This window comes from Strix aluco, chromosome 18, assembly GCF_031877795.1.
Source record: "Strix aluco isolate bStrAlu1 chromosome 18, bStrAlu1.hap1, whole genome shotgun sequence".
NCBI classification, from domain to species: Eukaryota; Metazoa; Chordata; class Aves; order Strigiformes; family Strigidae; genus Strix; species Strix aluco.
In genome coordinates this window covers 12,686,963-12,713,304 of record NC_133948.1, presented here as the reverse complement: position 1 = coordinate 12,713,304, position 26,342 = coordinate 12,686,963, and the positions used below count along the sequence as shown (strand labels likewise).

Sequence of the window (26,342 nt, the reverse complement as noted above, 5' to 3'; positions counted from 1 at the left end):
CAGATTTCCTGAATTCTCATTTTTCCACACAACTTCTCTGGGCAGTGACAGCTCTCACACCAGGGCCAAGCTGCTACGTACTTTGTATAGTTACATTTCCCCACACCTGGGCGGTAGAAGAGCAAGGGATGAAGCACGGAGGGGAGGATTCAGCCCTACCACATCATTTGGCAGAGATTGGGACAATGCTGGCCCTGGCCATGATGCACAACACTCCTCAGCTTCAATGTCCTGTGCTGCACTGGGGAGCAGTGGGAAGAGGTTCTCTGGAAAAAGCTTAGCCAGGCCATCCTTTTCCTCCTCCTCATTCAGCTTTGGTGCTCACGGGGCTGTTTCTGACACTTTTTACCTCACTCGTCACTGCCAGACAGTGTTTTGTCCTTTCTTAAGTACATTTTCCCAGAGGAGCCACTGGCATCACTGACAGGCTCGGCTGGGCCCTGCTGTGGAGCTGTTGTGGAACCAGCTGGAATGGGCTGTGTCCAACATGGGGCAGCCCCAGCCTCTCCTCAGAGAGGTCCCTGCAGCCCTGCTGCCAGCGCCTGGCCACCTAGACCAAATAAATTCTGCCCCTCGTGCCGGTGAAATGTGTATTTAAGAATTGTCATTAAAATAAACACCTGTTGCACACCGTTCACAAACTTCACTGATGACATCAACCACAAAAAAATCTCTCACCAAAATCGAAGCGGCATCGTCACAACACCACGAAGGTGGGCAATATAGACACTCAATACAGCCCCACCCCTCATCCCTTCACCACTTTACAACAACAAAAAAGTCCCCACTATTAATCCAGTCCCTGACAATGGCCAGTCCGAGCTTTGCCCATTACGTCTCCCAGTCACTGTTTTTACTTCAAATTCCTCTAATGGTAAGTGATCTCCCTGTCTTTGTCTCAACCCACAAGCTTTTTCATCTTATTTTCTCTCCCATCTTGTTGAGGAGGGGGAGTGAGAGAGCGGCTGGGTGGGTGTCTGGCCAACCCACCACAGTGCCATTGCTCTTCTCCACACCTGCGTCGGTGTCACCATAACGGGCTGAGGGTGCCACATCCCAGGGGCCATCCATTGGGGAATCCCTCCTCTGTGCACATAAATCAGCAAATGCAAACTGAAGGCCTCGAAAGGTGACGAACAGTGAGCGCCAGTATGATGCAAGCACTTTCCTGGATAGAATAATGCTTCAAATAACAGTTTAAAGTTGCCCTGAATTAAAAGCTTCGGTATAAAGCTCTCAAAGATTCCCTAATCGGGCCACCTCTATGTATGCAAAATATAGATGGTTGCTTATGGTACCAGTGTGCCAAGGGCTGGGAAATAGCCCTGGCCTCACCTCTTTCTTGGCATGGGGCATTTAGCCCAGAAAACCAGGCTTCCCACCACCACTGGCAGGCACCGGGGGACCGAGGTGCTGGCTGCGGTGGCAGGACAGCAATCCCAATACTCCTGGGCTTCCCTCGGCAGCCACATTAATGTATTTCTTTAAATTATTATTCTAAAGCAAGATGTTTGTTGTTTCCTCCTCTGCTTGCGTTTCATAGCCAAATATCTTTTCCTCCCAGAGAAGAGCTGGGAATCCAGGAACCTGAAGCCAGGGGAGGTGGCGATTAGTGGTTTAAGTGTTAATGGTACCACAGTGGGAACAGGGAGTCCCCTGAACTCAGCTGTTAGCAAATTAATAAAAGGGGTAACACTCTCCTGAGTGTTACAAATTTAGCACTATTTAGGACTTCTCTTTCTTAGCTATTTTAGGCAAGAAAATCTTCAATATCCTTTGTTAAATTTGAATGATCTTGCTTGTAGAAGTAAATCATACGGAAACATTGGTTTCTTCACCCAGCTACAGTCTATTAAAGCTTTTTCATTCTCCTTTTCTTTCTGACATGACTTATAGCTGGATATTTTGTATGCAATTAGTTTTAGTTAGCAAATTTTCCCCCAAAAGACGGTTTTCATTGAATGAGACTGACCTACAGGCCATTCATTTCTCACAGTCCATCCCAAACATTTCAAAGATCCCCTCCTCACAGGAGTGTCAGTGCTCCCATTTATTTACATTTATTTAATTTATTGATTGCTTGTATGTTCCAGATGTTAAACCTCACGGAGTTATTGTAACTGGTAAACCACATTTTTCTGCCAAATATCTACACAGTTTTGTGTATTTTAGCACTTCAGAATTAATCACAAGAGAAATTTAGTCAGGTTTGCAATGAAAAAAAGACTTTAATTAGAGCAGAGGCCAAAATGTCCTCCCGCTCTTCCTTTCTTCTTGCACTGCCCAAATCTCATCTAAACCTTGCCTGAAGTCCAGAAAACAAATCTCACAGCTGATTGAATATATCTAATTGTGAATTGATGTCTACGCTTTTGCAGATACGTTTCAAACTCTGCCTGGTGGCTGTGTTGTCTAATTTGCCTATACCCAGGAAATTAATTCTTTCTTAACTACAGAGCAAAGCTATGATGTGGGGCAATATATTTCTGCCTTTCTGGAAAGAATATTACTTCTCTCTCGCAAAATCTGTGCCTCATTAAATGATTGATGTAACCACAAAAGGTTTTAGCTTTTAATGCTTAGAAAAACACTTATGGGGAAGAGAAAGCCCTACAGTTTGCATAATGAGAGTAGAGGCAGACTGGCTGAGGCAGAAGAAACTTGTTTCAATTCAACAAAGGCCGTAGCTTATTTGAGGAATAAAGGGAAAATGTAGATAGAAGGTTGCATCTTCTGATGAGACTAAGTAAAAGAGCATGTTAGAAGTAATCAGTAGTGAGCTCATGGTTTAAAGCACACCCGTACACATGCACACATGTATAGCAGTGTGGAGAACCCAAGTCAACACTGTATGAAAATATGCCATAAAGCCTGATAAATACTGGACAGTGTCAAGGTGGCTTTCCATAAAATAATGCAAATTGATGTTAAAATCTAGACTTTATAATCAATTAGAAAGGGTAGTTCAGCAGCAGTATTAATAACCTCTGAAGCAAAGGTAGCAAGAAAAGGGGGTTTCCATGGCCAGAGCTCAGCTCAGAAGACTTTGTCGCATGTCTATGAAAAATCAAATCTTTGCAAAGGTGAGACTAAAGGTATCAGTCATTTCCCTATCTTGAAGAACTGGATGAAGGCTTTTCCTCATTCTCCTGTGGAGGGAAACACATGATACAGTCATTTCTGTTTACTTCCGTTAAACGGCTGGTCACAGAGAGTATTCTGCACTAAGGCTAAAGAAAGTATCATTTTTGCTTTTTCTCTACTGAAGGAGATAGGATGTGAAAGGTGTACGCTGAGGTGACACAGTAACATCCTGTCTGCTTTAGGTCCCTAAATGCTAACAATAAGTGAGTCCTTTCTTTCCCCCATGTGGGCCGTAACTGCGGGAATAAGATGTGTGAGCATGTAGGCTGAGCAGCAAGTAGATAAATTCCAGATGATGATTTAAAGTTAGTGAATACAAACCTTACAGTCCTGCATGCAGTCTAGTACTGGGAAGGACCTTTGAGGTCAATTCATTTCCCTTCTGTCGTAGGCAGCCCTCTGAAAGAAACTGCATGATAAAGTGATCCAGCTCCATCACAAAATTAATTTTTGCCACCATTTCTCCTACTGTAATGGTGCAGGAGGAGGCATACTATTGCAGCTCCTTGGAAATGTAGAAATCTTCCTATTCCCAGCCTTAATATACTCTTACCCAGTTTATTCACATCATTTTTTTTCTGCCAAAATTGTGCTTCTGCTTAAATAGCGCTTCTCCCTTCTGTGTGCTTATCCGTGATGTATTTATAGGGAGTCCTCTCTCAGCATTCATTGCATGAGATAAAACAAGCCATCCTTTTTTAGTCTCCTTTCATATAACAGACTTTCCACGATCTGGATCACCCTTGCAGCCCATCCCTTCACCTGCTCCAGTCTGAGCATGGGGGACCAGAACTAGCAACAGCAGCTACAAGTTGTCTTACCATGGATTTTTACAATGCCATGAACATTCCCTTGTTTCTTACTGCTATATTGTACATTTATACTGTCTGTACATAGAATTGTTCTAGCATATAAATTATGTTATACAATTAACCATCAAATATTGGTGTGTCATCTCATCTGGTTCCACTTGTGCTCCTTGGGAGTGTGGTCAGCATCTTGCAGGAAAATCCTTTGGTGCTTTTCATCTGGTGCTTTTTCATCCTTGATAGTTCCTGCAGAGTATTTCAGCATGAAGATGTTTCAGCAATCTTTACAAAAGCAAGTGAATCATTCAAAAAAAGCACAATCCATCCATCTTATTTAGTGTCACCAATTAATAGCTGCCCAGGATGCTTTGAAATCTATAGCTGCTTAAGGAAAGAAAAATAACCAACCCCTTCCTATAGTGCCGTGCTATCATTATATTTTGTTTACTCTGCTCATGGAAGGAGGCTTTATTAAATAAATGAGGTGAGGGCAATATGTAAAGGCCTCTGGTGTGAGGCTTTAAAGAACAGGAAAATCCAGGATAAGAAGGGAACTAAAAACCAATTGGTAGTCAAGATTATTTCTTATTGTTGGAAAGCATCTCTCATTCCAGAAGCCAGTGGTCAGAGCCTGGCTGATTTTGGTGGTGGTGCTTCTGTCTTCTGCTGCCCCTGCCCCTGTGGGGCAACTACAGCTTCCTCCACTTGATGGAGCTTGAACAGTCATTTACCTATTGCTTCTGATTTGGATTATTTTGCTGCAGACTGTGCAAAATAAGGAACCATTTTTAAACAGGGGTAGTGTTGCCTTTGTGGGCAGCTCAGGCTGGGTCTGTGTGCTCATTCTTCAGGCCACAAGCTGCTAGAGAAAAGCTATTGCACCCTTTGGTGGAGCTGCTGCCTTGGGCTCCCTGTCAGCCAGAGCAACCTGGGTCAAATCCTGACCTGCATTTGCCAGACATAAGGATGCACTCCGAAACCTGCCCACAGCTGCTGACCTCAATGCAGGTTTTCTCCTCTTGCCCCCATCCCTCCCTCACATCTCATCTCCCTGTTTAAGGCATTGTGGCCGCTGGTTGTGCCCCAAGCAGGACAGCAATGCTGTCTCTTGAGGGGGAGCAGTTCACTCCCAGCTAATTTGCCGGAGGGGGAGGTCTGTGCCTAAGTGTAATGGAACCTGATGGAAGCTAATTAAATAGAAAACCATCCATTTGCGCTGTCTCATTAGGGATTTGTCATAAAAACCTTATGTTCTCTTACAAGCCTAAACAAGTGTGTTCACCATGTAAAAATCAGCCATAAAGCTGTCTGGAGAGTAGTTAACATGTCTAAGCTGTCATTTATATGCGCTGTCTGCAGCCTGGATCCTGCAGGTAGGAATGGCCTTTCCACTGTCCTCAAACCACCCTGCATAAATGGGACATCCCTCCTTCAAAACGGGAAAGAGGGCCAAGCCCAGCAATCCTGCACCGACAGTTGTGTGGAGCGGATGCTTCTCCGTCTGGCCCTGACAGGAGCCAGAAATCAGAGGCAAAGAGCACTTGTTATTTTAGACCTGTGCCAAAGATGTTCAGAGGTTTAGAAAGCATAAATCTAATAGTAGTGTTTCCTAGGGGCTATGGAGACTGGCTCCCCTTGCCTTTGTGAGTGGCCTGGTCTTCTTCTCAACCCCAGCTAGGCTACTATTTTTGAGGAAAACTGAATTTCCTCTAGGACACAGGGGCCATCATGCTGTTTTTCAATGAAAGAAAGTTATGGGCTGTGTCCCCTTGGCTGCCCCAAGGGAAAAATCAACATGATCTAAATGGCTGCTGTCCTCAACGTCTGTCCAGGATTTTTCCTCACACAAACTGTGCAGGCTTCAGAGTTTCCGCCAAAATTAGGGCTTCTAGGGCTTGTGCAGAAGTCATATCAGGGCAGATCTTCCCATGGGCGGGAGGAGGTAACTGCCTTCAGTCTATGGGACACCCCCCTGGGGTAACGCCAGCTGGTGTCTCCTTGCAGGCGTCAGAGGTGGAGCGGCAGCTCTCTCTGCAGGTCCACACCCTCCGGGAGGACTTTCGGGAGAAGAACTCCTCCAGCAGCCAACACATCGTGCGGCTGGAGAGCCTCCAGGCTGAGGTGAGTCACCCGCGCTCCGCCTCACTCCTTCAGAAGGTGGCCAGGGCTGTTTTAACTTGTATAATGAACCCCTCTGAACTGAGTAAACAAAACCTGCTGCTTGGAGCAAAGAGAAGGATGGTAGTTGTGGGGCAAAGGACTTCCCCAGTGAGGATTTTTGCTGCAACCCAGGGCTGGCTGGGGTGACATGGCCCAGCTTCCACCGCTGCCTCGGCCACAAGCACGCCTGCAAAGTGAACAGATGAGAAGGGTCTTCCAGGAGCTAAACCATGGCTGTGCTCTTGCAGGGCTGCTGCCCAGTACAGATTAAACTCTGGGGCACGGTGGGAAGGTCTGCAAGGGCTTTTTTTTCTGTTTCTTATGGTTGCAAAGAAAGCAGCAATCCTCTCCTGCCTCTCAGCCATGCATGCGGGAAAGCATGGAGCCCCTGCCTGTTTTAGCTCTGGTACATTAGCAGGAATGATATTACCTTCCTTCCTTTTCCCTTCCCTGACAGGAACTAGTGAGTAGAAGATGTCCAACTCTACTACCCAACCACTTTTTAAATTTATAAGCTGTCTGGAAGAGCTTTTCTTAAAATCTCTCAATTTCTTCTTTTCTCCCACTCCCACCTGCTCCCTGTGGTCCCTCGCCTTTTCTTCCCCTCCCCTTGGTGTGGAGCAGCAGGTCCTTGAAGTAAGTATGGAGGCTCAGAAAGGGTTTGCCTGTGCGTGCATCGCTGTTATCATGCATGCCTGTCACCGTGCATGCCTCACCTGTGCCTCCTCGCATCCTTCCTGTCTCTTGCTTTCCAAATCCCTTTCCCCCTGTGCCCTTCCCATAGTCCAGGACCCACAGCAGAGTGATGTTTTTTCTGTTATATGGTCATTCACAGGGTGTTCGTTACTGGTTTAGATACCAAATGTGAACTCTTGATACCACCTTTTATTTTACTTGCACCCCTTTTCTCCAACCCATGCAAATCATGATGGTGGTGGGAAAAGATCTCAGAAACCATTAGTCACCTAAGAACAACTTTCTAATACCTACAGCAGCCTTTACCCTGGAGAAAGAGCAAGTCCACACACTTTGCTAATGTTCCTTCATGCAGCCAGATCTTTCCAGCAACCTGGAAAGCAGAAAAGAGACAATGTCCCAAACAGGCCAAGAAAGCAGTTGGAAGTTGCTGAATTTGTCTATGGTCCATGAATTGAAAGGAGGCCATAGGGAATATTTAGGGTTATATGGGACTGGTAAATGGCATACTCAGTCCCCAGAGGTTTTGGGCATACTAATCTGGGAAAAGGTTCCTTTTTCTTGGTTAAACAAGAAGTGACCTTGGCTAGTGCTGATTCATCCTGTGCATTGTTCCCAGCTAACTGAATCACAGAGGTTTTGCTTGGCACATTGTCCCTCTTCACCTGAAATTGCTGCCTTTGACAATTAAAAGAAATGAACCAATTTTAAAGCCAACTGATCACTGGGAGACTAAAAATAAGCATGGCACAGAAAAGAGTCTTCACAAGTAAGAAGACAGAAAAATCCCTGGTGGGGCCCTGGCGAACATGCAGCAATTAAGTAAAAGTGTACAGGCGGTGCTGTGGCACAGCCCTGCAGGGAGCAGGATCCCGCAGGCTCACCCAGTGGTCTCCAGCACCCATAGAGGAGAAAATGCCACCATGCTCAGTTGGGAAACAGACAGGAAAAGTAACTAGTTTTGCCCAGTCTTGCAAATTTTAAGGTAAAAGGGGTGGGCAGGGCTGGTCTCCGCTTAATGCATTTGGACATTTCTGCCTGCTTGCTGGCCTCCTCCCGATGCACACCCAGCCCCTTTGGAGCTGCCCCTGCAGCCTAGGGAAGGAGGAGTTTCCTTTCAGAGCCTTCCTAAGCTTTAAACCACACGCAGAGATACAGTTTCTCTTGTACAAGTATAGAATACCTACGTGCATACTTTTGCTTTTTGCTGTTTCATTTCTCTCTTGGGAACGTGATTTCCCTCCTCTCTGCTCCCTGGAAAGTGCAGGGTCTGACACCACCTCTCTTTCGCCGCAGATCAAAATGCTGACAGACAGAAAGCGGGAGCTGGAGCATCGCCTTAGTGCCATGATGGAGGAGAACGACCTGCTCCAGGGAACCGTGGAGGAGCTGCAGGACCGAGTCCTCATCCTGGAGAGACAAAGCCATGACAAGGACCTGCAGGTGAGGAGGGAGCAATGGGACAGGGAAGAGGGGGGAAATGGAGGAAAAGATGTAGTCTGGGGTAAAATTGACCCAGAAGATAAACAGGAACTGGGAGACAAAACAATTGGAAGAATAAAATGGCTCATGTAAACATGGCAGCAAGCGAGGTCCTGGGTGTCCCCGTAGGGACAGATAACAGGATCCACACTGGGGCATCTTGACAGCAAAGAGCAGCTTGAGAGGGAGATCTGAGCAGGGGAGTGGGACGGGGTGCTGGGGAAATGAGGTAAATGTAAAAAGAAGCAGAGAACTCTAGTTGCAGTTCATTTTAGTTAATGTTCTAATAGTAGAATTGGCTTCAGAAGGGGCTTCTTTAGGCCCCACTGTCCCAGAGGGCAGTAACTGGCCTCGTAGCTCTCACTGCTCAGATGGTTTCCCAGCAAGCCCCATGGTGTTCACAGCCAAGTGTCACCAAACGTCACTCCCCAGAGAAGCAGCTGGCACCTCTGTGGCTTCAAGGCATCTTAGTAAAGAACAAGATTTTTCTATTTCTCTTCTGTGGATTGAAAACCACTGGTTCCCCAGCTCTCCAAAATAACCCTGAATCTTTTTTTCCCCTTTTTTAATATATATTTGTATTTATATATGTCTATAGATTTTTTTGAAAACATGTCTATATTACTCTTCTTTTTGGATTTACTTTCTGGTGTGTTGTTTTCAGCAAATTTTTTTACTGGAGTCCCAGCTTCTTCATAATGTTCCTCATTTTAGTGCTGATTAACCTGCTATTTTTATCTTTCAGGATATTCTGGAGTCTAAATAGTGTCTAATGACATTTGGAGATTAAACTCCAATATATAGCAATACCAGCCAAGAGTACTTTCCTCCTGGCTGGAAACCCTCTTTTGTGACATCCATTCCTCCCTTTCAGCTCCTTCACAAACCAAGAGGTTCACCCAGTCCCTATCACCTCCACTAATAATTTTTTTTTCCTGCTTCCTTAACAAATTCCTTGATTTTCTTTTCAAGCTGCACCAAAGCCAGCTGGAGCTCCAGGAGGTGCGGCTGTCCTACCGGCAGCTACAAGGGAAGGTAGAAGAGCTCAGTGAGGAGAGAAGTCTCCAAAATTTCAACACAACCAGCACGTCCCTGCTATCTGAGATAGAGCAGAGCATGGAAGCAGAGGAGCTGGAACAAGAACGAGAACAGGTATTTGCCCTCCGGTCCCTGGGAAAGCCCATGGACCTCTGTGACCAGCCCTAGAGGGAGAGGAATTTTAATGCATTTGACCTGGATTTGGAGCTGAACCAAGAGCCAGAAAATTGGGGTTGTGGTCTCAGCTCGGGGATCAACACCCTTTTGACCATATGAAAGTAAATCTCTGCATCCATTTCAAAACCAACATAGTAAGCTAGACAAATATTTGTGAGGTTTGGCAATCACATGCCTCACTTCACCATGGAAGGAGGATCTCCATGGCCTCGATGACCCAGGCTAATGTCAGGCTCTCTTGTTCCAGCTGAGGCTGCAGCTCTGGGAAGCATATTGCCAAGTGCGATATCTCTGCTCCCATCTCAGAGGAAATGACAGCGCAGACTCAGCAGTCTCTACAGACTCCTCCATGGATGAGTCTTCAGAAACCTCATCAGCCAAAGACGTCCCAGCCGGCAGCCTACGGGCAGCTCTCAGCGAGCTGAAAAGACTGATACAAAATGTGCTGGATGGGGCGGACTCCACGGTAAGTTGGTGGCACAGAGAGACCTTGGCTTGTGCATGTCCCCTTGTCCAGGTGACAGAGTTTGCTGCAGGTTTCCACTGGATCCTGAAGTCCCTAGTCTTCAAGAAAACCTCTGTGGCCCACAGAGATGGGCTGTCACAGGGCACAGCCTGCTCCATGTGTCTCGAATGGTCAGCCAAGAGCCAAGCCAGCACATGGGGTTTCAGCCTGCAGTGGTTAAACTGCCGTAACTTTCAAGCTCATGTAACCATCATTGGTCTGGGAGTCATTCTGGAAAATAAATGAAAGTAGGCTTTCTTTGAGATTTGCAGTCAATTAGAGTTTCAACATGGAAATCTTGCGGATTGCCTTATACATCACAGTTCAGTTATTTCTCTTAGGATTTTCCTAACCTTGCTCTATTAGCAATAGTATCACAAAAAAACATCGTAACCCCAGTGTGGTTAGGTTCTGCCCCTGAGAACTGACACTGGGTACAAATGTCTGGGCAAGAGCTGCCAGACTCAAATCCATTGACAGGTGAAGGGTTTTTCTAGCACAATATGGTATGGTGGGGTACGGTCCTGGGGCTGCTGGGGAGCAGGGGATGACATGGGGGACCCCTCAGCATCCACAGGAGTACAGAGTTATGAGAAAACACCCCACTTTTTGCAATGGCTCAAATCAGGCCTATTTCCATCACCCACAAGCTGTTTTCATTGCCAGTATGACTTATTTGAGATGCCATGGGGAGGAAGACGGTGCAGACCCTGCAACTGCAGACCCACATGGGAGTAGTCACCCTCCTTTGTTTCAGTACCTGTAGCAGCTGGTAAGAAGGCTGAGCATAACAGATGAAGTTGTATTTGTTAAATAAAAAATAGAGAGTCCTGCAAAAGGTCTACAGACACGGAGACTGTAGCCATATGTTACCACGTGGTCGGTAGGTCTCTGTAAATGTGGTTTATGCTAAGGCAAGACCATGTCTGCATGCTCTTTTATCATGTGTAGAAGCAGTACCTTTGACTGAGCATATTTCCACTGTGGAGGTATATGTGAACAAAACGGAAACTCTACTAAAGTCACATTCACACTTTCTTCTTCCTTGTTTAATACCCCATCCCAAACCAGTATGAAATTAATGCAATTGCCTGTTTTAAAGTGAAATCTGAGCAAGAGGTTTGTCTCCCACTCTCAGAGCTCTCGACGAAGCGACGACGACACCTTAGAGGAACAGATCAGGCGAACAAGTGAGGATTCACGAGCCCTGAGGGAATTAATGGAAGGAGAACGGGGAAAACTGAGGCAGAGTTTGGAGGAGCTGCAGCGACTGCACAGCCAGGTTAGCAATTCCCACACTTTACATGTGGTCTTGTAACACTAGTGTTCATTCTCCAAGCCATGCCTTCCATAGAAGAGATCAGCATGATAAATAACCCAGGAGGATTTGGGCCAAAATGGCTTATGACTGGATGAGGAAGACTCTGTTAAACTCAGTGCAGAGGCTTCATGCATTTAGGATCAGAGTTTTTGACAAGTTGTCTGGGGCCCATCCCAGACATCATTCCAAGCAGCCAAACTTCTTTTAAACCTTTCTCCCAATCTGCTTTTCAGCAGACTGTCTTGCTTAAATTCTTCTCAGCAGAAGACCCCAAAGTAGAAGGCTGCTTGATATGGGGTACTGGAAACCCATAGGTATCCAGTCTGACCCATCTTGCTTGCAGTAAGCCCTCATAAAGGGTGTGTGTAACTGCTGGATGGACAAAACAGTGTTGCTCTGCTTTGCTGGGAGCAAGGTTCACCCCCTTCCAGAGCAGCATCATGAAACCCTCATAAATGCACACCTAGAAAATCTTAATCATGGCCAGCCTGGCACCAGGCAGCACCCCAGGGCCAACAGGGGCAGGCTAAGGCTAAGACAATCTCAACAGCAATGCGTGATCCAACCCCAAAACCAGCACCACGCCCAAAGCACAGAATCAAACTGCATCTACACTGAACATAGCATCGACTGTCTTTGAGGTCCTATGCCAAAAGCAGCAAATGGAGACAGGCATCCAAGGAGATGCTCAGCAATCCCTGTCTCTATGGGACAAGACTCAAAACGCTGGAGGGGATCTGGAGGCTGCAGCAGAAGCAGCCTTTAGCACAGCTGCTTGTTTAGCACCAGCTGCCTTGGAGCAGGGAATGGGATTAACGCCCTTGGCCGGTCTTGCCAAGAGTGCTGTATTGCCCTTCCACAATACCCTTTTGGAGGAGAAAAAAGAAAACACATCCCTGTCCAGAAAGTCAGCACAACCTGGGGTCTGACAGCCTTGTGTATGGTTACGGGAGCTCCCACCATGGGGCCGAAGGAAAAAGAGTGAGAACATCATGAAATACCCCTGGCAGTGATGGCTGCACGTGTACGAGGGAAATAGTCTTGCTGACAAAGCAGCTGATTAGAGGCAGATTGCAGTGAGGGAGCAGCCCTGGCACCCATCCTTCCCTGAGGACTACTCCTCTCAGTGACGTGGCCACAAGAGACACCTTCAAGGGTGCAAACTTGTGCCCCAGTGAGACATGAGCCCAGGCGCTCCTCTGGCCGTGCTGCCATAGTCCCGTGCACCACCCACAGGTGCCCCTTGCCCTTAAACACACCTGACATGGAGGAGACAAGGGCTTGATCACTGCGATTTGGCCATGCTGACAGAGGCCATTAGAGGCTTATTCACAGATTACGAGCAACCAGCCTGCTTGTGTGGATGCAGCACCCCCTTACACGCAAGGCCTTGGCAGGACACCAGGAGGGAGCAGCACCTGGTGGTTCTTCACTGTGGCTGATCTCCCCAAACCCCCCAGCCAGGAAGGACCAGAGGATCCGCCCTGGATCACAAGTCTGGATCCCCATCTCAGCTTTAAGGGGTCCCTGACTACCAAAGCTCTGTATGTTTAGGGAGCAAAGGCAAGGCTGCTGGTTTACTTCTCACACCTCTGTTATTTGGAGAGAGAGATGGGGCATAACTACAAATGCAGCAGACATTGCCCTCAGAGAAGCGCTCCAGCCTCACACAGAAAGTACACCTCTCCCGCAGCTTTTGCCCATAACCCAGCCTCACACTTGCTCCCATAGAAGAGGCAACACTGTCTTCAGTTCAGTACTAAAGAAAATGGGCGCACATGGAAGTCTGGTCCACTCCAGGCAGCAGTGCTTTACTGCTTCTGCATCCCTCTGTGCTGTTGCTGGTATTGATACAATAAAAGGGGAACTTCTCCTAAACAGCTTTTGGGACCTTGTAGCACCACACATTCATTGTTCCTGCCTGAGAGCAAGGTGAGCTGGTGGAGACAGGAATCACCCCTGCCTCTGTATACACTGGAAAGCAGTTTCACATTTTCTGCCTGGCTAGTTTCCTCCATCTGTGGCATCCCATTCTTACCCAAAACACAGACAAAACCAGTTAATACTCAAAACCTATCCCCAAATGCAGGTTTTTGGGCCTCTTGATCCACTGTCCCCTGGGATTTCAGCAGAAGTGCTCAGTACCTTTCACATAGCTCCCACCACTGCTCTCCGTCACATCATTGCCCTGAGGTGCATCCTGTGCTGGGCTGCAAGAGGGCACAGCTGGGGCAGCCCCTCACCCCCAATTCCCTGGCAGCCCCAGCACACAGCAGGGAGCCTCTGCACACAGACGGGGCACATTCACACCCTCCTTCCCCCCCAGACCCAGCCATGCCGTGCTAACGGCAGATCCTCCCACGCTGTTGATGTGACGAGCCCTTTTTGACTGTCTGCCCTCTATTTAAAGATTTCTTTGAGGATGCAAGCACTACTGAGCTGCATTTAGAAAAAGGAGGTGGGTCAAACGCTGGAAGGGTTTCCAAGCGGTGGAGTAGCGTAACGGAGCATGTGTGTGCCCTAGACAAAGAAATTAAATGTGTATGAAATATTGCAAAGCTGTCGCATGATTTCATACCCTATTAACTCACTCTGCACAGGACCAAAACGATAGATCATTTCTCAGGCTATTTAAGACTCCACACATATTTTAAAGTCTAATTAAAATCGTAAGATGTGCCAGTAACACCTCAAATGGCGTGAAAGGGAATTTTCACATCCTTTGTCTTCAGCTTCATACTACTTCAGGAGATGTAACGGCCCCCTCCAAAAAATCTTACTTGCTGCTAAATGATGATTGCAATAATTTAACCCTGGAAAGACCACAATACAACAGGCAGGCTCAGAGGATGCGTGCATAAGACAAACCACTTGGAGAGGGGCAGTATTTCAGCGCTGATGCCATAGGTCCTGCCTCACACAGCTGCACAGCTTTCAGTGCTGTTGTGGCACGGTACTGAGGCTGTCCTGGCCACCCATCTTGCTCAGACCTGCACTACCGGCATCCCAGGGCAAGCTGGCACATCTCATGGGGGGTTGCACCAGCACTAACAGCCCCCTTCCAGCAGACACAGCTTCTGCTACAAGCACAGGAGCTCATCCTGCACGTTGGCTCACGTGGCTTTTTTTTCCCCCCACTCATGGTGAATTTGTCTGAGAAACCCTGGGTTTCACACCCTCCCCCTGCCCACAGGTCACGCTGCTGAGTGTGGAAATGACGACGCTGAAGGAGGAGCGGGACCGGCTGCGAGGTACTGCTGAAGACAAGGAGACAAGTGAACAGCTCCTGCAGGCCATCAGGGACCGAGATGAGGCCATTGCCAAGTAAGTGGTATGAACAGCCAAAGCCAGGCTGGGTAAGCGTTTATGGAGTGTCTTAGCAGGAGATACCTCCAGGGTGGGTTTCTCCCACCCTCCATGAATTTCAGAAATTGTTACAAAGCAATGGAGCGAGTCTCAGCTTTGCTGGCATTGGGAGATGCTGCCAGGAGCTTGAGAGCAGGGCAGGAGATGCCAACTTCCAGAGCTGCCCCATGGCAGGATTTGGGGCATTTAGGAGGATGCTGTGAACCATATTTTTTCCATCCCTAGTGCTGGTCCAACTTACAGCAAGGAGGAGAGGACTTCAGGGAACTAAATGGAAACACTAGGTCTGCCCTATTTGCCATATTTTTCTTCTTTTGCTCTTTCAGACACACAACCCTGCTTTCCTGCCCATCCCCATTACAGCCCTGCTTGGGCCTCCTCCCTAAACCAGTTCTCTGGTCACTTGTTCTCCTTTCCTGTTCCAGGGTCTTTTTTGCATCTCCAGTCCTGTACTGCTCTATTTCTCCTTTCGGGATTCTCCCATTGTTTTGACTCTTTATTTTCCCCATCCTCTTTGCAGACCTGTACAGTTTTGCTACCCTGTACCCCATACACCACTTCCCTGGCTCTGTGCCTGGACTTGCCACACTGCCCTGAGCACTCTTTGCGCCGAGAAGAGCAGCAGAAACATTGACCCTCCTGTGCTCTAGGTAGAAGGGACGCATCTGATAATCTCTTCAGTAAACAGATGGGTCAGGACACCACCAGTCCATCTCCTTAGGAAATGCCTGATACTTAAGCCTTCGGCAAGAGGAGGAACAAGAGAGCATTGCATCTCTGGGGATGTGGGGAGCAAAATCAGCATGCACAATCCCTTCATCTTTTTTTTAAGTGACCCGATCATCTGTGCTGCTCTCACCCAGGTAGCCAGCTACCAAATTCCCATCGCTCTCCTCTGTAACACCTCCATCTGTTGGCAAAAATCAGGAGCATCCCAGCTGCACTGCCGGGTGCAGAGATGTGGTTCTGACATTTCCAGTGCGTGTGGGTTGCTGGTTCTGCTGTGGCTATGGCAACGCACTGCCACCGCTATAAATCCTCTGGTAATATCCAAGCAGCAATGGGGAGCTTCACAACAAAAGGCTATTTAAGGTGCTCAAATCCACAGCCGGGAGTGGAAGGGTACAGCTTCTCCACCGCGGTTAATGACCCTGCTGGGACAAAGCACTAATATTTACGGCTGACTGTCCTGCAGTGGCAGGAGCCCAGAGAAAGGGGGATGTGACAAGTGTGCATGGGTGAGTAGAGGGTGATTAATGAGCAGAAAGTGGCTGCAAGTGAAAGCAGACAAGAGCGTCTTGTTGCTAGAAATGAAAGCATCCCTCCACAGACTAAGCAGGCTGCTGCCTGGGAAGCTCGTGATATGCTTCCCACCTCGCACTTCAAGGGTTAAGTCACTTTTGTTGAAGCCCTCCCAAAAAAAAGCCCTAACTCTGAACAGAAATAAAATCACTGCCTGAGGCAGACATCTGGCACGGAAAATTTTTAGCTTGAAGCTGAAGTTTGGCGACACGGGAAGCAATAGGAAAATAGGATCCTATAATAGGAGGTGTTAAGCAACCGCTACCTGGAATATAAACATGAATTCCCAAATTGCTGTTCTGCTGTGGAGCACAAGGGAGCTATTAGGAGGTGATGAATTAGCTACAGGTAATAAGATGCAATTATTTCTCCCAAAAATGTTTGCAAGAAAAGATGGTTCCCAGCAAGTCATGTTACAGTTTCCCATCACACAGCAGTTAATTGAAAACTTAAGCTTTGTGCTCACCTGTGCTCCCAGCATTTCCCAGCTTAGGCAGTTCAGGAAATTGCGCCTTCCTAGAGGAAAATTCCTTTCCACTAGCCCGTAGCAACAGGAACATCTCAGCCCCTGAGCACTCGGGGCCCGTTGAGCAACCTTGGCCGTGGCATCATAGGCCCAGTGGCCACCAAATACCTGGAAAGAAACACAGCAGCAGTGTTCCCAAGGGCCGACACAACCCCATTGAAACTGGGAGCTTTCCTTAAAGTATAACATCTAATTAAAACAATTTTAACAGTTTGTCATTCTTAAAAAGCATGTTCTGTGATAAGTTTTCTTCCTTCATTCATTCCTTCCTTCAGTCCAAGTCCCAACTGAAAGTAGGTTATACTCTTTGAGGGTTTGTTTGTTTTATATTGCAATGTATTGATCAAGTGATCAGACACAGATCATCTGGTTTTTAGCACATACCATTTCCTTTTCTATGCATTAGTAGACAGAAGAAAAGGAAAAAATATTTATATGTAGATTCTGTCTCATTCTAGATCTCCATTTTTAATGGCAGATCCTGCACATTCTCCAGGCATGCTATATTATCTTACACAGCAGTGTGTCTGAATATATTTTTGTATTTTCATAGCGTGCTTACCAGAAATCTGCTGGTTTTATAGTAATGATGTATACAGTTCTGTCCCACTCCTCAGCTTAATAGATTGTCCAGAATACAACGAAGATGAACAGTTTAGGATATGGGGACTTGCCAAGGAAAGAAATGATTGACTTCTCCTCAAGGATATGTTTAACACTTCCTCTAAAAAAAAGAAAAATGCCCAAATTTCTTGCTCTCCCCCTAGGAAGAACGCGGTGGAGGTGGAGCTGGCCAAGTGCAAGATCGACATGATGTCCCTCAACAGCCAGCTGCTGGATGCCATCCAGCAGAAGGTGAACCTCTCGCAGCAGCTGGAGGCCTGGCAGGTGAGCAGCCCTCAGTCACTGCAGGGCAAGTGTCTGGGTGGCACATGGCCCAGGAGGCACCTTTGGGTGACTTTTCCCCCCTCCCTGTGGGTTTGCTGCACAACCTGAGCGTCCACAGATAGGAGGGTTTGCTTTTGGCTCTGCAGGAGTCAATGATGCAGTGGGGGGTGAAGCACAGCCCTCCCCTGCTCAAAGCCTTTCAGCCGTGAGCTGTTAATTATCTGTACAGGAATACCCATTTAAAACAGAGAAACAAACTATCTCATGGCTGCATGCAGCATGAGTAACATAGGCTTTGCAGAGTAACCTGCTATGGGGAGGGAAGGTGTCCATGCAGCTGTCCCTGGGCAGATGCAGCCTTGGGGACGTGTGGGCACAGCACATCCTTGCTTTTCCATAACGGAGCAGAAAGGTGGGAGGCAGAGAGGTTGTGGTGATTGTTTTGCGGTATAGCTGCACGGTTTTAATCAACTCAGAAGATCTGGCAAGATGGAGAAGCTAAAATCCCAGCCCTTCACCAAGGTAAAAAAAAAAAACCCACGGAAATTCAGTGGCTGCCCTGGAAATGCTCTACTTGGGGTCAGTGGGGAAAACCCATGTAAAGGCAGAGAGCCCTTGGGAGCAGACAAAACTGTGTCCTCCCAGAAAACTAGCACCGAGGGAGGGCTACTTTAATAGAGAAGAAGCAGATACAAGAGAAAAGGTCTGGGCCAGTTATAGTAATTTGTTGCAGTCTATCAGTCTATGCAAGACCCTGACTCTACTAACAACCAGCCTGACCGGTAGAAACCTCTCCCATACAACCTCGCTCCTGTTTCAACTCCACTGTGTTTTCGTTTCTCTTTTTTTTTTTTTTTTTTTTTTTCTCTTTCTCCTGCTTACAGTTTGCTTCCTCAGGGCTTTTTACTATCTGGCTCCTTTGGTTTCTGATCTAGTGGCCTTTCTCAGTTCCTGTACCAACAGCTTTAGTCGTACACCCCTCCTGCCTTTGAGGTGAGCTCCCTGCACCTTCGCCAAGAACCCACCATCCCCTCGCCTGCTCCATTTGCTGCCACCATCACCCACATCCATCTCTGTCCTCACCATCATCTGGCAAGAGGGGCCAGTGGGGGGGTCTCCATCACCCACCGATATTCTGCACACACGCACCCACCACCCCAGCACCAGGCCAGGGCACAAGGAGCAGCATCCTACACCCTGTGCCGAGGCTTTGCCCCAAAGGTCACCTTGGGGAAAGCCAGGCTGAGGGGCACATATCATTAATGCCCTGTAGTCGGCATATCTGGAAAATTTCTTGAAACACAGACTGGGATTTTACTTTTCAGCCTTGTTATTTAGTAAGTGACATTCAGTGCTCTGCATAGGAAATGTCTGTATCCAAGCTCTGCTTCTGTTTGGATGGGTGGTATAAATTGAGACCTACTTACTAGCACATTCAGTATTTAATTCTGGAACATCTCCAGCTTAGGGTTTTAACAACAGGCGTTTGCCTTCTCACTTCACATTATGTCATCCAATTGCAGCAATACAGCAACCCCAATCCTGCTCCCATCAGCGCTCTGAGATGAGGATCAGGCCCACTAGCACTGCAGAAAGTTTCTCCAACATACTGACCTAAAGTGTTATTACACAGTAGCAAAACAGTTTCCAAGCACCTAATGTCCCCACAACAGAAGCTCAACCACAGAGGCACAAAACAAATCAGGTGATTTATATATTTTGGGGACTATTTGCAAAGCTGAGTATTTCTGATAAAATGGGATGAGATTCTCTGTTCTAGCTGGGCATAAATGGAGGTTTAATCTGATAGAATTTCGCTCTTGCACACTTCTAGTCTGCGCTTTTCCAAGGACCATCAACAAAATTACAGTTTTCTGTAGGCACATAATCACACAGACTAAAAGCAAAATCCCGCACATCCGAGCCTCACACAGGAGTAGCACAGGACTGGATGTGCACCTCACCCCCGTGCCTAATCTGACCCCCACTGGCATTCATCATTATCTGACTGGGGGTAGGGAAGGAATATGGAGCAAGCTTGAAGTGAAGAAGGCTGCTTCTCTGAAATGAGAGCTCAATGGCTTCAGTGCAACAGAGACAGGGGCACAGTTAAGTTAAAAATGCTGCAATGCCTGCAGAGAGCTGCAGCTGGCACGGCCACAGCCACCAGCCTCCGAGGTCGCCTTGGGCAGCTCCCACCCTTATCTCATGCAAGGGAGCCCAGCTCCAGCTCTGGAGGAGGATACATGCCATTTGCACCTCCTTCAGCCTCAAAGAGCAGAAACTCCTGCACAGAACACACCAGTACCACGTTATGCAGCTTTATGGGGCCACTTTATCAGACAGGTCTCATACTGCTGGTGTTTGTCCTCCCTCCGTGTCCCCAGACATTCCTGTGCCCCTGCCCAGTGTCAGGGCAGAGACCACAGCTCTGCACCAGCCTTGCTCCATACAGCCACCCTGAATCTCCACAGCCAAGTGCTGTGCTCTCTGATTCACGCATCAGACAGGCAGGGACCCGAATGTAGTGCACTCTTAATAGTGCATACAGTGTTTTTATATATATATATATTTATATATATAAAAAAATATAAAAATCATACTCATCCCCTGTTATGTGGTTAACCAAGGACACAGATCTGCCATGCTGGAGTCTGGGTGCCTACCTCATTTGCTAGAAGAGGTGCCTTCAAAGTCCAATACATTTTCACATGGCAGCTTCACCTCTGGAAGCCTGTTTCACCTTAATGCTGATGTTTGCCTTAACCTCTTGAACTCTCCCTCTGCCTTTCCCCTTTCCAGCCCTGCTCTAAAAAGATCCAAAGCTTCCCCAGTCCACGTAGCTCTGCACCCTCCTGCTCCCCCAGGGAAAGTCCCCATTCAGGTCAAGACCTTTTCCCTGCAGAAAATGCTGCAACAAGAGATGAGCCATCGTTCAAGTTTCCAGTCCAAATTGACTGTTTTTATTCCCCATCGAGTTACAGAGCAACTTCTATCTCAGTGCTGCCGTGATGGGCTGCCCTGCACAAGGTGCCAACTGAACAGCACTTCCACCACTACAGCCCATCCAGAGTATCCTTGTTCCCACCAGACGGTGCCCTCAGTCCTAATCAAGGACCAAACCGCTGGAGAATCATTGATTTTTCCTGAGGGGCTAGTTTGTGTACACATGTTTTCACTAAGCTACAGTTTAAATATGCAATTATAGCAGAAATAATGGATCTGAAGGTTTAAAATTTGTAGAATTGATAGCCAGGTTTTCAAGGAACACATTAGCATGTCATTAACGGCAACAAAACTGACTAATTATTTTGCATAGAGCAATTTCGCTGTGCTGCAAACGTGGATGAAACCAGAGTGTTTCTGTTACCTCTAAAAACCCACAGTGGTTGTTCATGCCAAGCTGTCAGTCAGAGAGCTCCCACCGCTCGCTGGCTCTAGGGGAAGGGGGAGGTCTAAGGGACAAGCACAGTTCTTTTTGGTAAGTCTGGTGCAAAACCCACATGGGGTCTGGTGGGCCCACGCCTGGCCCCAGCCCCTCAGCTCCCAGTGGCACCTTCCCCAAAGAAGCCCTGCTAACAGTGGCTGTGCAGGCAGCTCTGTCGTGCCTGCCTGCCTGCTCCACATGGCAAGCACATAGACCTGCTCAGGACAGATATCCTTACTTTTTCTGGCATTTGTTTTCAGCTGCATTTGTTCTTTTTTTATATATTTCTCCCCCCAAAGGGGACTTCTGCACCTGGAGACAGCAGAGAAACATCGTTTAGGGGTGTCACAGAGTCCCAAGTAGGCATGATGCTCCTCTGCGAGGACACCTGAGCAATTTATCCCTCAGAATTGTGGTTTACCTTCCTGGCTCACTAAAAAGCCTCATGGCAGCAAGCAAGGTTGAGCCTGCTGCCCAGTGGGGAGCTAGATGTGTCCCCACTCTTGTCATCCATCCTCCATCTCATCACAGCACGTTTCACACCCATTTCAGCCGAGTCCCTGCGCAAGCTCCCTTTGAGCATCAGCTGCCACTAACAACCCTCTCCTCTCCCTCTGCTGCAGGATGACATGCACAGGGTCATTGACCAGCAGCTGATGGACAAACACCCGAAGGAATGGAGCCAGCTTGCTTATTCCTTCTCCAGTGGCTACGGCGCAAAGCGGAGTGCCAGACCCTCCCCCGTGTTCAGGCCGGAGCAGCAGGGGGACGAGCCCGTTGGGGCAGAAGGGAACCGTCTCTTCTCCTTTTTCAAGAAAAATTAATTTGAAAAAGAGAAACCTCTCCAACAATTCCTGCTTCAAGATGGGGAGTGGGGCAGCTGCCCAGCTTGCTGATGGACCCAACGCTGATCCACTAAGAAAAAAAATGAAGGGGGCAAAGGAGTTAACCCTTGAGACTCTGCACTATTTACACCGCACCTGGTCTGAACCAAATGTTTACATGAACTGGAGATTTGCAAATTGACAATGTGATACTAATAGAAAGAAACTTTTCTTATTCTTTAAGTGAAGTGATAAACTTCAGGGTATATTTTAGGCGCTTTGACACAGTCCAGTTTCTGCTGTGAAGAATAATCTGATTGTCTTAAAAGCATTCTCATGCTGGAGAAGGAAATAAGCAGCCCCAAGACAAAGCAGCACAGGGGATTGAGAACTGCCGTCACAGCGAGCACAGGGGGAAGAAGAGGGCTGAATGCAAGAGAAGAGAGGGGAGTCCCTTATACTGCCCTCTGGTCCCGGCAGCTGTGATGTCCTTCATCCATCCCACTGAGACTGGAGTCACTCTGGCCCCAGCATTGCTGTGTTTTGACAAGTGTAGCTTTCTCCATGGTGGAAGTTGAGCCATCACTGCAGATCCTGCCTGGGCGCCATCTCCCCTGCAGCTCTGCGTAGCTGTTCACCCCTCGTGGGAATCCAGGCTCCTCGCAGATCAGGGCAGTTGTAAGATTGCTGATGTTATGTCTTCTCTAGCTCCCTCCTGTTACAGAGAGGTAAGAGTTGCAGGGTCTGTAGTTACACAGAATATTAAGAATTTCTCCCCAAGAGACTGACCATCTACAACAGATCACAGATGGGATAAGAGTTGTAGATGTTCAGTCCTGGGGCACCTACTGTCCCTCCAATGGCCAAAGGTAATTGTGGAGCTTCAGCAAGTCACACATCTCTCTCCCCAAAGCCATGTAACCCTCCCAAACAGAGTAAGAAACCTGTCATTTTAACTGGATAGGCCCCTAAAAAGCCTAACTAATAATTCACTGAAAGTCTACCTGTAATGATGTCAGTAGGTCTTTGACGCTGGGTTGACAGACTTGATCCTCAGAAAACACGCAGGCATCTACCTTCACTAAAGCCAAAGGTGATTAGTGTCTCTACAAAGCTCTGGAAAATCTGCAGTTTACTCTGCCCCACACAGTAACATTAGCTGTGGCCTAAAGAAAATGATGAGTATTTGTCCCTGCCTGCAGATCATTTACTACTCAGCCCTTCAGCGAGCAGGTAGCCAAATCTCCTTTTGACTGAAGATGATCAGAGCCTGCTTTGCTGTAAGCGTGACTTAATCAACGAGAAGGAACGTAGCTTATTTGGTGTATGCACACAGCAGTGCTGGATATCCTGCAATACTGAAGTAGGGGCCTTCCCTACGCACTGGATGGGCACCTTACAGCTCTGCTCTTTCACAGTCTGCCATCATAAACCAGCGAGGAACGCCAGCCTAAGTTCAGAGACGTCCTGCTGCTGTCATGCAATTTTCACGCGTTCTCCCAGCTCATGATACCCACAGGCCCTAATTTGTTTCCCTGCTGCTTTAAGGAGGCTACCACCTACACTGTCCCACAGGAGACGGAGCTAGGTACACATTCAGCTCTGCCCTGCTCAGCAACTTAGGTGCTAAAACACCATCCTACAGGGAGCTGCTATCTCTGCTCACTACAGTGACAAGCTTTCTGCTAGAATTAGGTATCAAACACCTTCTTCTAAGAAGCAGGTAAGAGGTTGGTGGGTTGGTTTTTTTTTTTTATTATTATTCAACTTATCTATGGGATAGAACATCCATAATACCTCAGTACAAATATCCTTTCTGCCTACAAAGATTTGAGCATCCTTGCTAGCATGAAACTACCACTCTGGTATGAAATCATCATCTCGCACTGAGGTAGCTCCATGTTGCAAGGAGCAGAGTACTCTTTGGGATTGAAAACGATGGTAAAAAGCTGAGTGGTAAAACCCATTTACTTGAAAGCAACGAAACCTGGATTGCAGATCCTGCTCCAGGAAATACTTTGGTAAAGCAGCACCAACACAGCTTGATGCTTACAGGGAAAGGAGTCTGGAGTCTCACAGGCAGGGAAGGAAACTGAACCTTGGCCTCTCCTTTCTAGGCCGTGCTCAACTGTTGTGTATCTGCTTGTATCCACTGGTGCAAGTGCGGGAAAGGGACTTAGTGCAGTGCCAAGCACGCTCTCAGGATGGCAAGTCCTCATCCTCCCGTCTCGTGACTCTCGAGAGGGCAGAGACACGAGGCACACGCTCAGCATCTCCTGCTGTCAGGACTGTGTTACGCCCCTATGCATTAACATCAACTTTGATACCTGCAAAATTAGGCATGGGTTCATGGATGCCAGAGATACCTGTGAATAGTTGTCTTACACACTGTTGGAAAGGATGATCTGCTTATTGTGGGAGAGCCATGTGAACATCCTGGTCCTCACCGACCTTCTTTCTGCTGTCAGTTGTCATTTCCCAGGCCCCATCAGCTCTCTTCAAGCCACATGCCCAGCAGCTGTGTGAGACTCTCCCCCCACGAGGATGGATGGATGGATGCAATTCTAAGGCAAAGGCCTTAAGTCATCCAGTGACAATGCAGTAATGAGATGAAGAAAGGTGCCTTCTGCTACATGTTTGCTGAGAGGAAAGTGACTCAGTTGCAGGGGTAGGCCATTGAAATGCACAGCACATCGCTTCATTTAAGGAGGAACCTACCTTAATCCCATTGCAATTTTATTTATTTAACGACAGTGATGGAACAGATTGAAAGAGGAAAGGCAGCATGTTCTAAGGTGCCAGTTGGGTATGGTTTCTTAAAACTAGCCCCTTAACCCTGAAGACTTACTTGCACTACTAAACCCAGAAAGACAAGAGAATTGGGTTTAATGAACAGGACAACACACCAAAGGAGACCTCCTTGTGCTGAGCTGCTACTCAACCAGAACAGAAACTGCCTTAATATAGCAGCTAGGTTTTGTTGTTTTGTCTTCAAAAACCTCATCGATGCAGTCCTTCACATTCTCATTTGTCATGTCGTGTTTTGACAAGGTCCTGACTATTTCACCTTGAGCTGTCATTAAAACACTCATGTCCATCCTGTCGTGGCCAGGAGCCTGGAATCATCCTTGCAGCGTTGGGTTAGAAGACACTCCACTTGTGATACTCGATACTTCTAGGATACACATGGCGTAAGGGAAACATCTGCTCCAGTGAATGAGATGGAGGAAGCACATTAATCCAGCAGGTACTCAGGATCCCAAAGTAGATTTAAGGAGTGGGATCAGCAGCTCTAAATATAACATTCACCCTTGCTTTTGAGATAACAGTAAATAAAGCAGTAGTGCTGCACAGTCACTGTTCAAATATTGCACAGAGAAGAGATGCCTGCTGAGATTAAGGTTACAAAGAACTTTCCCACAGTTAAGTAACGGGTGACGGTTTGGGCAAATGTTTATTATGCTAGCCTAAGGGAAAAGGGATCAATCTCCCTTTAGTAAACTCTGCAAGGGAAGCAACTGTAAACAAGTAAGAGTAAATGTAAGGCAAGTCACTAGCACTTTATCTTAATACAAACTTAGATCAGCAACTTGCCCTCGAGATGAACAATAGATCAATTAATGACAACAGAATAATTTTGCACAGAGAAGCAAGAAGTGAGGTTACAGGCAATGCTGCACACACAAGGATGTGATAGCTGCATGCACCTGTCCTACTTAGAATGGTAAATTCCAGATATGCCTCTGCATCAGGCAAACTACCCCCCACTCGGCTATAAAAAGCAAGATTGTTTTAACCAAAAAGCCAAGAAAGGAAGTGTCTGGGTGCTGCAGCAATGATTCCCTTAGATTGAGAGGGGAAAAAGCACACAGCAGGGACAAGCAGAAAGAATGTATCTATAGATATGTACATATACCACAGTGCTGTAATTTTTGTATGTAGCAGTAATGTAAATAAATGTATGGTTTTTATAAGATGCATATTATAAAAATCTATAAAGGCATATTTTTAGTAAAAACAATGCTCTACTTCTTTTGTAAATAGTTCTCTTCAGAATAAAACAGATCATTTATATGATACCGTCTCAGCTCTCAAGTCACTGCTTATCTTGCCTAGCTGCAGAACAAGCTCACTTTTTGCACTGTCATCTTAACACCCAACAGCATCTTTAGTACTCCATCACCCAAGAAAATCAGCCACGTAAAGCACTTGCCTGTGTTCAGAAGAGAACGGCTCTGGCGAAAGAACGTCTGAAGCGTTTATATCTCCTGCCTCCCAGAAAAATAGAAAGACAAGCTTGTAAGTCTTCTCCACCTTCCAGCCACTTGTATCATTTACCGGCCTTTATATGGAGAGATATTCAAACTTTAACGAGTTTAGACACAAAACACAGATGGACAATGAAACACCTCCAGCTTGTGCCAGCTGCAGTTCGGACCATCTACGTGTCCTCAGGGTTCCCCCCTACATAGTCACACCAGAACAGCGCGGACAGAAGAAAAGGCACCTTCCCACAGCAAGTTTTCATCACACTTCTCCAGGAGCGAGGACTTGCCTTCCACAGCCTGCTTGTGCGTCAAGGGCAGGCGGGGGTAGGGGAACGCTAAGGGCAACAAGCACAGCAATGGCCACGAAGTTCCTATACAGAAACATGTACACTCATTTCCTGGGAAAGCA

General features: G+C 47.2%; 1 protein-coding gene across 1 annotated transcript in view; it reads left to right on the top strand.

Moving 5' to 3' along the window:
* BICDL1 (BICD family like cargo adaptor 1) overlaps window positions 1-25,742 on the top strand; it is a 52,274-nt gene extending 26,532 nt beyond the window's left edge. Inside the window, exons 3-11 of the mRNA XM_074843878.1 lie at window positions 5,958-6,074; window positions 6,738-6,749; window positions 8,106-8,252; window positions 9,264-9,443; window positions 9,754-9,972; window positions 11,150-11,293; window positions 14,526-14,656; window positions 17,294-17,414; window positions 21,465-25,742. Of these exons, the coding sequence (XP_074699979.1) occupies window positions 5,958-6,074; window positions 6,738-6,749; window positions 8,106-8,252; window positions 9,264-9,443; window positions 9,754-9,972; window positions 11,150-11,293; window positions 14,526-14,656; window positions 17,294-17,414; window positions 21,465-21,665 (1,272 nt within the window). The 3' untranslated portion in view covers window positions 21,666-25,742. The remainder of the gene's footprint in view (window positions 1-5,957; window positions 6,075-6,737; window positions 6,750-8,105; window positions 8,253-9,263; window positions 9,444-9,753; window positions 9,973-11,149; window positions 11,294-14,525; window positions 14,657-17,293; window positions 17,415-21,464) is intronic.
* The last annotated feature ends 600 nt before the right edge of the window (window positions 25,743-26,342 follow it).